General features: G+C 41.6%; 2 protein-coding genes across 2 annotated transcripts; both read left to right on the top strand.

Moving 5' to 3' along the window:
* The first annotated feature begins 300 nt into the window (after positions 1-300).
* LOC132302175 (cytochrome P450 85A1-like) lies at positions 301-3812 on the top strand. The gene is made up of 9 exons (XM_059799050.1): positions 301-491; positions 1535-1856; positions 2283-2432; positions 2522-2767; positions 2842-2928; positions 3021-3099; positions 3193-3299; positions 3407-3531; positions 3725-3812. The coding sequence occupies exons 1-9, from the start codon at positions 301-303 to the stop codon at positions 3810-3812; spliced, it is 1395 nt and encodes a 464-aa protein (XP_059655033.1).
* Positions 3813-7284: 3472 nt separating this feature from the next.
* Positions 7285-11861, top strand: LOC132304732 (uncharacterized). The gene is made up of 7 exons (XM_059802456.1): positions 7285-7715; positions 7794-7932; positions 8113-8508; positions 8593-8817; positions 8902-10839; positions 10960-11250; positions 11343-11861. Exons 1-7 carry the CDS (start codon positions 7285-7287, stop codon positions 11859-11861), a joined length of 3939 nt encoding a protein of 1312 aa, XP_059658439.1.
* Positions 11862-12557: the final 696 nt, after the last annotated feature.

Below are 12557 nucleotides of genomic sequence, written 5' to 3'. Positions count from 1 at the left end.
TTACCAGGTAATATTTATTACCAAATCCCATACAAAAGATTGTCAATTACTATTATTTGAAACCCTACACTTTATATATGTTTATAAATTTACACAAAAGTTAAATGCAAGAAAAAGTGTGGAGGTTTTTGGTGTATTTATTGCTACTAGGATTGGAAAGAGGATCGCCCTAGGTGGGTGCATGGTTTTGGCCTATATAAAGTAGCCCTCTCTCTATGCCTCTTTTCTCTCACTACATATACTATATATCATTTACAGCAATCTCTCTGGATGTGGATTCAAAGCTTCTTGGGAGCATCAATGGAGGTTTTGATGCTGGTTTGTGTGTTGGGCTTGGGGGTCTGTATATGCTGCTATGCTCTCTTAAAATGGAATGAGATAAAGTATAATAGAAAAGGGTTGCCTCCTGGAACAATGGGGTGGCCACTTTTTGGCGAGACCACAGAATTCTTGAGGCAAGGTCCAGATTTCATGAAAAACCAAAGAGCAAGGTGAGTTCTATTTATGGTGTAGTGTTTTTCCTTCTCTTTCTTCTTTGGGTGGTTTTTTAATCCTTGGTTTTCAGTGATATACTACCAACTATTCCCTTTTGTGGTGGTCTCTCTCTCTCCTTCTCTCCCTCCTCCCTCTCTCTCTCTCTCACACACACACACGCACGCACTCTTCAACTTTACTTCCCATTTGGGAACAACCAACTCCTTCCTCAAAATCTGCTCTCTTTAATGATTCAATAGAGTTTGGAGATGCCTAAATTGATGAACATACACAAATATTATACATGTTTATATGGGGCTGAGGTAATTAGTTTGATATTTATTTCTCTTTAGAAAAAAAAAATTTCTGCATGAAAACTTCATTATGTGTGTTTACTTCAGTTTATTACCATCTACTTTATAAACTTAAATCTATAAATAGGGTGTGAGTAGTGAATTATATATATCCTTTAACATGTTTTTCTTGTAATAATGTAGAAATGACATGATCATATTTAATTTCTTATTTCCCTGTTTGGTATGAGAATGAAATTAATGAGTTTTAAATTATATAATACATAAAATATTATATATTTTATTTATTAATTTATATACTATATTATATTATATAATATATATACATATGGTTTACTATAGTGTATTTATAATATTATATACTATATTAATTATTATAATATACTACAGTGTATGCTAAATATATCTTATAATAATATTATACATACATGTATGTGTGTTTAACACATGCTTGGTGAGGTGTTTTTGTCTTAATATGTCATTCCTTTATTCTTGAAGTGGAAAAGGTCATTTTTTAGAGGAATGAAAATTTGTACCCTAGGAATAAAAAGTTGGAATGAACTTTCCATTTCATTCCATAAGACTGAACATAAGTGTTTATTATATCGAACTTTTATTACGCCTAAAATTGCTAAACATTTCTGTACTAGAATTATTGAATTGTTTTAATAAAGTAAAATATATATATATATATATATTTATTGACTAAAAATATTGGATCCCTGAATATGTATCTATATCGGCAGGTATGGAAGTTTTTTCAAATCCCACATATTGGGGTGTCCTACAATAGTGTCTATGGATCCAGATCTCAATAGATATATTCTCATGAATGAAGGAAAAGGACTTGTTCCTGGCTACCCACAATCCATGCTGGATATATTAGGGAAATGCAACATTGCAGCTGTGTTTGGGAGTACTCACAAATACATTAGAGGATCAATTTTATCCCTTATTTGCCCTTCCATGATCAAAGACCAGCTTTTGCCTAGAATTGACAAGCTTATGAGAATACACCTCAACAATTGGGAAGACAAAACCATTGATATCCAAGAAAAAACCAATGATGTGAGTATATATAGTAATCACAATCCTTTAGAATAATTATCAAATCGTAGAACAAGGGCCCGTTTGGCATGTACTTTGTTTAAAGCGTTTTCTTTTTGGCTGAAAGAGAAACAGTGTTTTTGCTGTAGGAGTGTTTTGGAAAAAAATCAAAAGCACGTTTGCTGTGAAATGTTTGGGTCCGTGTTGCGCTATTGTTGTTGTTTTGGGCCAAACAGTTGTTAAAATAAGAAAAATAACTTTTTAGTGTTTTAGTTTTGGGCCGCACCAAACATGCTTTTGTTGCCAAAATCGACACGGTGGCAGCTTTTGTTGCCAAAATCGACACGGTGGCAGCCCAAAAACAAAAACAATAGAAACAAAACGCATGCCAAAAGAGGCCTAATTAAAAGTTTGATAAGCTGACACTTTTTATATCAATTGGTTCAGATGGCATTGTTCATATCCTTAAAGCAAATTGTTGAAGGTGAATCGAGTTCGATTTATGAGGCTTTCAAGCAAGAGTTTGATAAGCTGCTCCTAGGAACATTTTCACTGCCAATCAACATTCCAGGCACAAACTACCATCATGGGTTCCAAGTAAAAAATATTTTCTTAAAATTGTTATCTGTTATATAACATCATTCATGTCTTTTTGATTATTGTGAAACTGATGTTTGTTTTCACAGGGAAGGAAAAGGATTGTTAGAATTTTGAGACAGATTATGGAGAAGAGGAGAGCTTCCTCGATTACCCATCATGACATGCTTGATTCCCTAGTAAGAAATGAGGACCCGAAGTATAAACTCAGTGATGAAGAGATTCTTGATCAAGTAATTACCATTCTATATTCCGGTTATGAAACTGTGTCGACTACTTCAATGATGGCAATCAAGTATCTCCATGATCATCCAAAAGCCCTCCAAGAACTCAGGGTAAGCAAAGGTTTTTGTATTATCCAAGATTGAATGTTTTTTTTTAAAAAAAGTTCTCAACTCAACTTATTCAGGATGAGCATTTAACAATTCAAGAAAGGAAAAAGGCAGAGCAGCCAATTGATTGGAATGACTACAAGTCTATGAGTTTTACGCGCGCTGTAAGCAAACTTATTTGACACATGATTACATTTATGGTTTACCATCTCACACGAAACTATGTTTCGAAATTTCATGCATCTTGATGAATTAGGTGATCTTTGAGACTTTGAGATTGGCCACAGTAGTCAATGGAGTGTTGAGGAGAGCAACCGAAGAAATGGAATTGAATGGTATGTTGGGTATAATCTTACTTCATGTTAATTTGAATGTTGATGTGTTCTAGAGAAAGTAAAATTCATAGCTTTTTGTTTTGTGCTGTTCAGGATTTGTTATTCCAAAAGGATGGAAAATCTATGTCTACACGAGGGAGATCAACTACGATCCATTTCTTTATCCGGAGCCTTTAACATTTAATCCATGGAGATGGCTGGTAGGTTACTAGCTAGTGTTGTTCATGCATACAAAAGCACCACCTCCTGTTGACTTGTTTCGAAAAAAATCTAAAATTTGATAATCTGCTTTTTCAATGGAGTGCAGGATAAGAGCTTGGAATCTAACAACTACTGCTTCTTATTCGGAGGAGGAAGCCGGCTCTGTCCCGGAAAGGAGTTGGGCATAGTCATGATTTCTACCTTCCTACACTACTTTGTTACTAGATACAGGTACTATGCATGACTTAATTCCATCATTCAAATATCACTTCCTCTGACATATGGTAAAAACTCTGTTTTTTCATTTTGTAATCCCATCATTTATATATCTAGGTTGCAAAAATGGGTTCGTCTCATACCTGGCATTCCTTCGTTCGTTCTGAAACTTCAATGCTCGTTTGCTTAATTCGTTTTTATGTTGCAGATGGGAAGAAATTGGGGGAGAAAAGATTGTACAATTCCCGAGAGTTGAAGCCCCGAATGGACTACATGTGAGGGTGTTGAAGTACTAATTTCAAATGCTTACAAATGTAATATAGCATTTGGAAGGAAGGACATGGAGTTGAGAAGAAATTAAATTCCAGCATATGGAAAAACAACTGAGCCCAAAGTACAGCTTATCATTCTGTGACTTCTGTCTAAGAACTATTAAGTCATTTACTATTGACTATGCATTGTTTCACTTCTATCCGCAGATGTCCAAAGAATGTTGAGACAGAAATTTGCTATGCTAGTGTTTATCAGACTAATAATTATATTCCTTGCGAACAGTTGGTATAACTGACTGCTCACAACGGCTTGAATATGGTGGGATTCAGGCATGCCTCTGTGAGTAGTCAGTTGCCCTACTGCAATGGTTATAGCCCTACTGCAATAGTTGGTATAACCGAGTGGCTTGCGAGGCACGACACCCAATATGGTGGGACTCACGCAGGCCTATGTGAGTAGTCAGTTGCCCTACCACCTTACCACCCCGACTAGCACAAGGACATGTATAGCTTTTGATTTGATACTGTACTAGACAAGAAATTGGTCCTAACCGTATATATGCAAATGCAATGCCTACTAATTAATCAAGATTTCTGTGGCTTGATGTAGGTTTCAAACTATACCCTCACTACATATCCTAAAGTTTTGAGGGAGTTCCTAATGGAATGAATCAAAGAGCATGCCCCCCACCAATAATGGCTACTCAACAAAGTCAACTGCAAAGTTCTTTTTTCCTATTAATGCATTGTAGTCATGTTCAAAAGTCCGAATTTACATTATTCGAATTTACTTTCAATATTGCACTACAATTGTTCAAATGTTGAATTTCCTATGAATGCAAAATTCAAATGTGCACTTGTTTGTGCATGCAATGGTTTTTCTTTGGATCACAATTCACAAGAGTGTATGATACACGTTTTACCGGATTTGGGATTTGGGACGGGTTTGGCAGAATTTTTTATATTTAATAGGAGTGGACAAAGGTAGTTGTGGACAAATTCATTCCATACCCTTTATTTTCACAAGGTCAATTTCAAAGTTCCTTTCTGCTGAAACCTACCTAGATCCTTTTTCGATCCAATGGAGAAGAATCTTCTTCTCCTTCACCTAATCTCTCCCATGGACGTTTCTTCCTCTATGTTTGTTGATGTTTCCCGCCTTCTTGTGGGATTGATTAGTTGGTCACTGGTCAGTTAGTGGGAGGGAGTGGTTGGGCTTTGGCTTTTGTTTTGGTTTTCTGACTTTATGTTTAAGTTTGGCCATATGGGCTTGAAGCCCATTGTTTTCGGCCTTGGGGAATGTTCCCAGCTCTCTTGGAAATTCTTCTCCATTTCACTTTATATATATATACTCACTTACATACCAAAAAAAAGAAAAAAAATTCTCACTTACATACCCAAAAAAATATATACTCGCATACCAAACTATATATATATATATACACACACACACACACACACAAATATATATGTGTGTGTGTGTGTGTATATATATTGAATGGTAAAGTAAAGGCTCATCATTTTTTACATCAGCCGGTGAGGATGGTGTACATCCTCATCGGTGAAGACCTAAATATTTTCCTTTTTGACTCAGAAACCATGAAAGTAAAAATCAATTAAGTTCTCATTATGCTTGGGAGTATCGAATCGGTCTAATAGTTCAAAGTGTAAACAAAATTTTCTCCAATTCCAATTCTAAGACGCAGATTCAATGCTTCGAAAGACAACATAACTCCCATACTACGAACTCTCCACTTTAGAAGTTGTAAGGACATATGTTCAAAATAACCATAACACGAAGTTGCAATAATTTCCCTAGATGAAAAAGAACTAGAATACTATATGCAAACCTAGGAGCATTGGGCCTCTGTTTCAGAACGCACATACCTAGTGAAAGGCCCAGTGCCCCTACTCAAACATTTTTTTTTTTTTTTTTTGCTATTATGTACCTACCAATTTTGTTTTTCTGAATTTTAAACTTATTGAGGATACCAAAACGACCCGGGCTTGGAGTGATCCACATTGCATAGGATGGGTCGGATGTGGACAAACGGGATGGAGCCAGTTCGCGCCGTATGGGCCCAGGTCCATAAAGCCATTTCAGAAGCCCATGATGAAATGAGAGGAATCGAGTCCAGCCAAAGGAGAATAGGATAGGATCAGCTCAGTGGAGGTTGTAACTGTCTATAAATAGAAGGGATTGAGTGGGAAAAGGGGTTGAAAAATCATTGGGAGTGTAAAATTTCTCTCTCTACAATTAGGGAAAAATTCTTTGTACTTTCAATTGGCCCCGTCTGTGGGAAGAACAAGAAGGATTGATTGATATCATTCTAGATCGGATCGATTCAACGCATTCTGCGAGGAAGACGACTACTCTGCGAAAGCTGAATCAACATTTATGATAATACGATCTGTCTTGACGAGTCAAGGCTCCGGTTGATTTTGGAAAATTGGCGTCCGATCCAAGCAGATCAGATCCGTGCTTGATCCGGCGAACTACACAATTGCGATCTGTTGTGATTACTGAATCCGGCCAGTAGCGGACTGAATTCAGCAATTGTAAGTTCAGATCTGGTGTGCGCGCGTTAGCGAAGCTCCGATTTGGTCAAGAAGTCTGCAGTTGATGACTTTGCTCCGATCTGGAATGATGATCGGAGAGGCGAACTCGAATCCTTTGGAGAACGGCCAACAGACAAAGCTCGACGAGCTAATGAACATGATCGATGCTTTGAGGAAAGAAAATGCAGAACTACGAGCTGGAATGGAGCATCGTGAGGCTCTTGCAATTCCGAGGCCACCTCCTGAAAGAGAAGGAGCTTTACCGTTCGAAGCTGATCGTCAAGGTGATCCAGAAGACGTCAATCGTGGTGATCTACGTCGTGATGAAGATATAATCGGTAATCTGCCTCCGAATGTCGGCAGAGTAGAAGATCGGGAAGGATCTGTTCGTCTGAAACCGCATCACAAACGGATTATGAGGGAGGAAGCACCAGCGTATGAACATTGGGTTGCTTCACCATGGCGGAGTGAATTTGGAGAGGATAGGTCGTTCGATCCGCCATACCGACCTTCATTAGCGACAGTTGATTACAATAACTTGGAAAGGAGATCTGCCGATCGAGGACTTCCGTCACGATTTTCAAGAGAAAACGAAGCATTGCGTTCCTCAGCAAGGACGGTCGCATCGCCGTTCACTGATGAAATTCTGAACGCGCCGAATCCGAAGAAGTTTTCCATGCCGATCTTCATTCTGTTTGACGGAACAACTGATCCGGTTGATCACATATACCATATTCAGTTAAAAATGGCTTTGAATACTAATAATGATCCTTTGATGTGCAAGTGTTTCCCTACGAGCCTGGCTGGACCAGCTCTCAATTGGTTCAAGAATCTGGCTCAAGGCTCAATCGCCAGTTTCTAGGACTTATGCGATAAGTTCATAAGCCAGTATTACGGGAATAAGCGTTCGACTAAGGATGTATCGAGCCTTTTTACAATGAAGCAGCATGAGGATGAGCGGCTCCAAGCTTTTCTCACCCGGTTCAACCTCGTTAAGAGCATGGTAATGGAGTGCCACCCGTCCACAGCAGTCCAAGCATTTAAACTTGCAATGAACCGGGGGACGCCGTTCCACACCAGCTTGGTGGTTAATACACCAAAGACAATGGACGAGCTGAACGAGAGGGCTGACGGTTTTGTTCGCCTTGAGGAGGAAGAAGCAGCTAATTCAAGGAAGACGTCAATTATTTCGACTGAGGAGAAGTCCAAAGCCAAGATCCGGCAAAAACAAGCTCAACCGCAACGTCACCCCTCATGGAAGGCGGAGAAGAGGCCCAGGGAGGAGGAATCAGTCACTCCACTCAGAGTCACTTTAGCAAGGCTATACCAGGAGAACAAAGATAAGTTTCGTCCTCCTCTGCCAATCAGGCAACCTCTTGAACAGAGAGATCAGACTAAACATTGTGCTTTCCATAGTGATTTTGGGCATCAGACTAACGAATGTAGGAACCTAAGGAGGCAGGTAGAGATGCTGATCGCAAAGGGGGAGTTTATAAGCTATGTCCAGGGTCTGGCGCAAGAGCATAATCGCCCGACTGAGCAAATCAAACGGAACCAGAGGCCAAACCAACACAACTCCCAACTCGTCTGGATTATAAACGCAATTCATGGCCGGCCTGAGCAAACGACGGAGTCAGAGGAGTTGCTCAGGACGAGGTTACGCTAGGCCCAGTTGAAAAGAAGAATTGGCAGTGTGCATGCTTTACACCAGCAGAACGCGTCCACATCGATAAAGTTTGATAAAACGGACCTGCTACGCATTCAGATTCCTCATGAAGATCCACTAGTCGTCAGTCTAACAATTGCAGAATGCCTGGTTCGGAGAGTCCTGATTGATCCAGGAAGTAGTGCGAATGTCATGCCCAGGGTGACGTTCGACCGACTGGAGATCACACCCGAAAAACTCAAACCCACAGGGAATCCGCTGCTCGGATTTGATGGGAAGCGAGTGGAACCCATTGGAATAGTAGAATTGACAGTACAAGCCGCTGAGCGAGTTCTGACTGAAAGTTTCGTGGTAGTGGAAATTTATCCATCATACAACTTCTTGATGGGCAGAGGATGGATTCACAGAATTCAGGGCGTTCCGTCAACCTTACATCAAGTGATGCGATGTTTAGGTCCGGATGGGACCAAGGTGATAGATATACATGGGGATCAGGTTGTGGCTAAAGAATGTTATTCAGTAACTTTAAAATCTACTGAAAAAGGGAAAAATCCCATCCGTTCTGCCATTCCAAAATAGCAATTACAAAACCCTTCTCCCAGCAAGGATGGGGGGGAGGAGCCGCCAGTTCTGACCACAGAACCCCTTCATGAAGCAAAGATTGATCGTGGAAAACCCGACCGAACAACAAGGGTGGGCACCAAACTCACTGAAGAAGAGAGACTAGAGTTGACTAATTTCCTGATTCGGAATGCGGATGTATTCGCATGGAGCCATTCAGATATGCCAGGGATAAATCCTGCTGTATCCTGCCATTCCCTCAATGTGGATCCGAATGCAAAGCCAGTAAAGCAGAAGTAGAGAAGATTTGCTCCAGAATGAAACCAGATTATAGCTGAGGAGGTTGATCGGCTGCTTGAAGCCGGATTCATCAGAGAAGTTCAGTACCTGGCCTGGCTCTCTAACGTTGTTGTAGTGCAGAAGAAGAATGGAAAATGGAGAGTGTGCATCGACTTCACCAACCTAAACAAAGCCTGCCCAAAGGATAGTTTCCCATTGCCCAGGATTGATCAAATGGTAGATGCCACCACAGGATATGAGCGGTTAACTTTCCTGGATGCTTATTCCGGTTATAACCAAATTCCTATGGATCCAGTTGATGAAGAGAAGACTTCATTTATTACTGAACGAGGGACTTATTGCTATAAAGTCATGCCATTCGGATTGAAAAACGCTGGAGCCACTTATCAAAGGCTGATCAGCAAGATTTTTAAGGGCCAGATGGGCAGCACTGTCGAGGCTTACATTGATGATATGGTGGTCAAGAGTAAGAAGAAGAGTGATCATTTAGCGCACCTGCAAGATGTGTTCGATGTGTTGCGCCAGTATGGGATGAAGCTTAATCCGGCCAAGTGCTCATTCGGTGTAAGCTCCGGTCAATTCCTGGGACATGTGGTCAATCATAGAGGAATTGAAGTCAGCCCAGCACAGGCAGAAGCCTTAATCAGGAATGCAGAGCCAAAGACAATTAAAGAGGTGCAGGCACTCACAGGCAGGATAGCCGCACTGAGCCGATTTATTTCCAAGCTTTCGGACCGCTATAAACCTTTCTTTGATACAATACGAGGGCATGGAAGGCAAACCTGGGGGGATGAACAACGGCAGGCACTAACCAGCTTGAAGGAGTACATGCGTAATCCCCCGGTTCTGTCTGCTCTAGAACCGAATGAGAGACTTCTTCTATATCTCGGGGTGTCCAGTAAAGCAACCAGTGCCGTTCTGATCCGTTGCAAAGAGGGCAAGCAGTTCCCGGTGTTTTATGTTAGCAAGATAATGTCTGAACCAGAGAGAAGATACTCTAGGGCCGAACGAATGATCTTGTCGCTGGTCAACGCAAAAAGGAAGCTTAGACACTATTTTGAATCTCACCCAATCGTCGTTTTAACAACTTTCCCTTTGAGAATGATCCTGCACAAACCGGACCTGTCGGGGAGAATGACCAAGTGGGCCATTGAATTGAGTTCATTTGATATCACATACGAGCCCAGGACGGCAATCAAAGGTCAAGCGGTGGCAGATTTCCTACTTGACTGTGATAATGAAGATACGGTGGAGGATTGTAATTGTTCTTGGTGGAAGCTTTTCGTGGATGGCTCCTCGAATCAAATGGGGGCCGGGATTGGAATTCAATTGCAAACACCAGAAGGAACTACGCTGAGCCAAGCGATAAGACTAGAGTTCAGCGCGACCAATAATGAGGCAGAATACGAGGCGCTGATAGCCGGGTTGAAGTTGGCTAAGGAATTGAAGATCAAGAATCTAATGGCTTATAGTGACTCGCAACTAGTCATTCGACAAGTCAATGGGGACTATGGAGCCAAGGATGAGACTATGGAAGCATACCGAACTGCGGTTCTGCGTGAGGCGAAATCCTTTGATCAGATCAGGTTTATCCAGTTGCCGAGAGAGTATAACAAAGATGCCGATCACTTGGCTTGTAGCGCATCCAGTTCTGGAGATACTTTAGCTAGGGTCATCCCGGTCGACATACTGATCCAACCTTCCATTTTTGAAGAACTGCCTGATTCGAGCACTCAACATGTTAATGTCATACCATATGAGCCGAGCTGGATTGATCCAATCATGGCTTACATACGTAGTGGTACACTCCCCGAGTGTAAGGACGAGGCAAGAAGAATTAGGTCCAACGCAGCAAAGTATGCCATTATGCACGGTCAGTTATATAGACGCTCCTTCTCGGGTCCATATTTGAAGTGTGCTACCCCTACAGAAGCTAGACAGATTATGCGAACCATTCACGAGGGAGTATGCGGAAATCACTCCGGAGGAAGATCTTTAGCACACAAAGCAATGACACAGGGGTACTTCTGGCCGAACATGGCACGAGATGCAGAAGAATTCTCTAGAAGATGCGATAAATGCCAGAGGTTCGGGTCATTGATACATCAACCACCTGAAGACCTGTACGTAATGGCCACCTCATGGCCTTTCGCGCAGTGGAGGATGGACGTGGTTGGCCCTTTGCCGACTGCAAGATCGCAGAATAAGTACGTTCTACTAGCTACTGATTATTTCACCAAATGGGTAGAAGCGGAGCCGTACCCTAGTGTCACCCAAACTCAAGTAAGACGCTTCTTCTGGAATAATATTATCTGTCATTTTGGCATACCAAGGTCAATCGTGATGGACAATGGAACCAACCTCGATAGCAAGCAAGTGAGAGAGCTGCTAGAGGAATATGGAATCAATCAAAAGTTAGCAGCAGTCAGTCATCCTCAGGCTAATGGTCAAGCTGAAATCACAAACAGGATAATATTTGCTTGTATCAAGAAAAACTGGAGAATGAAAAAGGCAAATGGTTGGATGAGCTACCGAACGTCTTGTGGGCTTACAGAACAACCCCAAGACGGCCAACTGGTGAGAGCCCATTCGCTATAGCCTATGGCACCGAGGCGGTGATACCAGTCGAGCATTTGGTTCCAACTGTAAGGAGCTTGGCATGGGATCAAGAGCAGAATGATGGAATGCTGAGGTTCAATCTTGATTTATTGGAAGAAAAAAGGGATGCGGCTGCAGTGAGGCTTGTCTCTTATCAACAGACGCTCGTGAATAGCCATAACAAGAAGGTGAGGCACAGGGGTTTCACTCCTGGCGATCTGGTTCTGAAAAGGAAGGTGGGAATAGTCAAAAAGATGTTCTCCCCATGGAAAGGTCCGTACAGAATAGCAGAAGTCATTGGGAAGGGGGCATACGTCCTAGAAACTATGACAGGAAGGGTAATCAATAAGCCATGGAATACTATGTCTCTGAAAAGATACTACCAGTAAAAGTAGAGTTTAATTTCAAGCATATTGTACGTTCTGAATTGCATGCTTGAAAGTGTACGAAATTTCCATACTTTATAAAAAGCCTCTTCTTTGTTAAAAATCTACACCCTTCCCATTCAGCAAGTTAGTGGTAGCTGGCACTTAAAGCCGAACGCCAAACACTTTCTCAGAAAATGAAAAAGCCAAGTGGCAAGAGGCGTTCAGGCCGAGCGCTAGGCTTTCAGCAAGTTAGTGGCAGCTGGCACTTAAAGCCAAACGCCAAACACTTGCTCAGAAAATGAAAAAGCCAAGTGGCAAGAGGCGTTCAGGCCGAGCGCCAGGCTTTCAGCAAGTTAGTGGCAGCTGGCACTTAAAGCCGAACACCAAACACTTGCTCAGAAAATGAAAAAGCCAAGTGGCAAGAAGCGTTCAGGCCGAGCGCCAGGCTTTCAGCAAGTTAGTGGCAGCTGGCACTTAAAGCCGAATGCCAAACACTTGCTCAGAAAATGAAAAAGGCAAGTGGCAAGAGGCGTTTAGGCCGAGCGCCAGGCTTTCAGCAAGTTAGTGGCAGCTGGCACTTAAAGCCGAATGCCAAACACTTGCTCAGAAATGAGTAAGGAAAGGACAGAATGGTGATATGGCCGAACGCTAAACACTTGTAAAAAAAAGAAAAACAACACTGCAAAGCTGAAAATAGAAAACTCAATGGAGGAAAGT

This window comes from Cornus florida, unplaced genomic scaffold (assembly GCF_030987335.1).
Source record: "Cornus florida cultivar Cherokee Brave unplaced genomic scaffold, ASM3098733v1 CherokeeBrave_3.0.0_Hap2_Chr04, whole genome shotgun sequence".
Lineage (NCBI taxonomy): Eukaryota > Viridiplantae > Streptophyta > Magnoliopsida > Cornales > Cornaceae > Cornus > Cornus florida.
The sequence above is the reverse complement of the archived record's forward strand: the minus strand, read 5'-3'. Positions and strand labels throughout refer to the sequence as shown.

Coding starts and splice junctions, on each gene's coding strand:
- LOC132302175 (XM_059799050.1), top strand. CDS start 301: ATGGAGGTTTTGATGCTGGTTTGTGTGTTGGGCTTGGGGGTCTGTATA. Junction 2,433..2,521: donor ACTACCATCATGGGTTCCAA/GTAAAAAATATT, acceptor TTGTTTTCACAG/GGAAGGAAAAGGATTGTTAG. Junction 3,532..3,724: donor TACTTTGTTACTAGATACAG/GTACTATGCATG, acceptor TTTATGTTGCAG/ATGGGAAGAAATTGGGGGAG.
- LOC132304732 (XM_059802456.1), top strand. CDS start 7,285: ATGAAGCAGCATGAGGATGAGCGGCTCCAAGCTTTTCTCACCCGGTTC. Junction 7,716..7,793: donor CGTCCTCCTCTGCCAATCAG/GCAACCTCTTGA, acceptor TAACGAATGTAG/GAACCTAAGGAGGCAGGTAG. Junction 10,840..10,959: donor TGCGAACCATTCACGAGGGA/GTATGCGGAAAT, acceptor GATAAATGCCAG/AGGTTCGGGTCATTGATACA.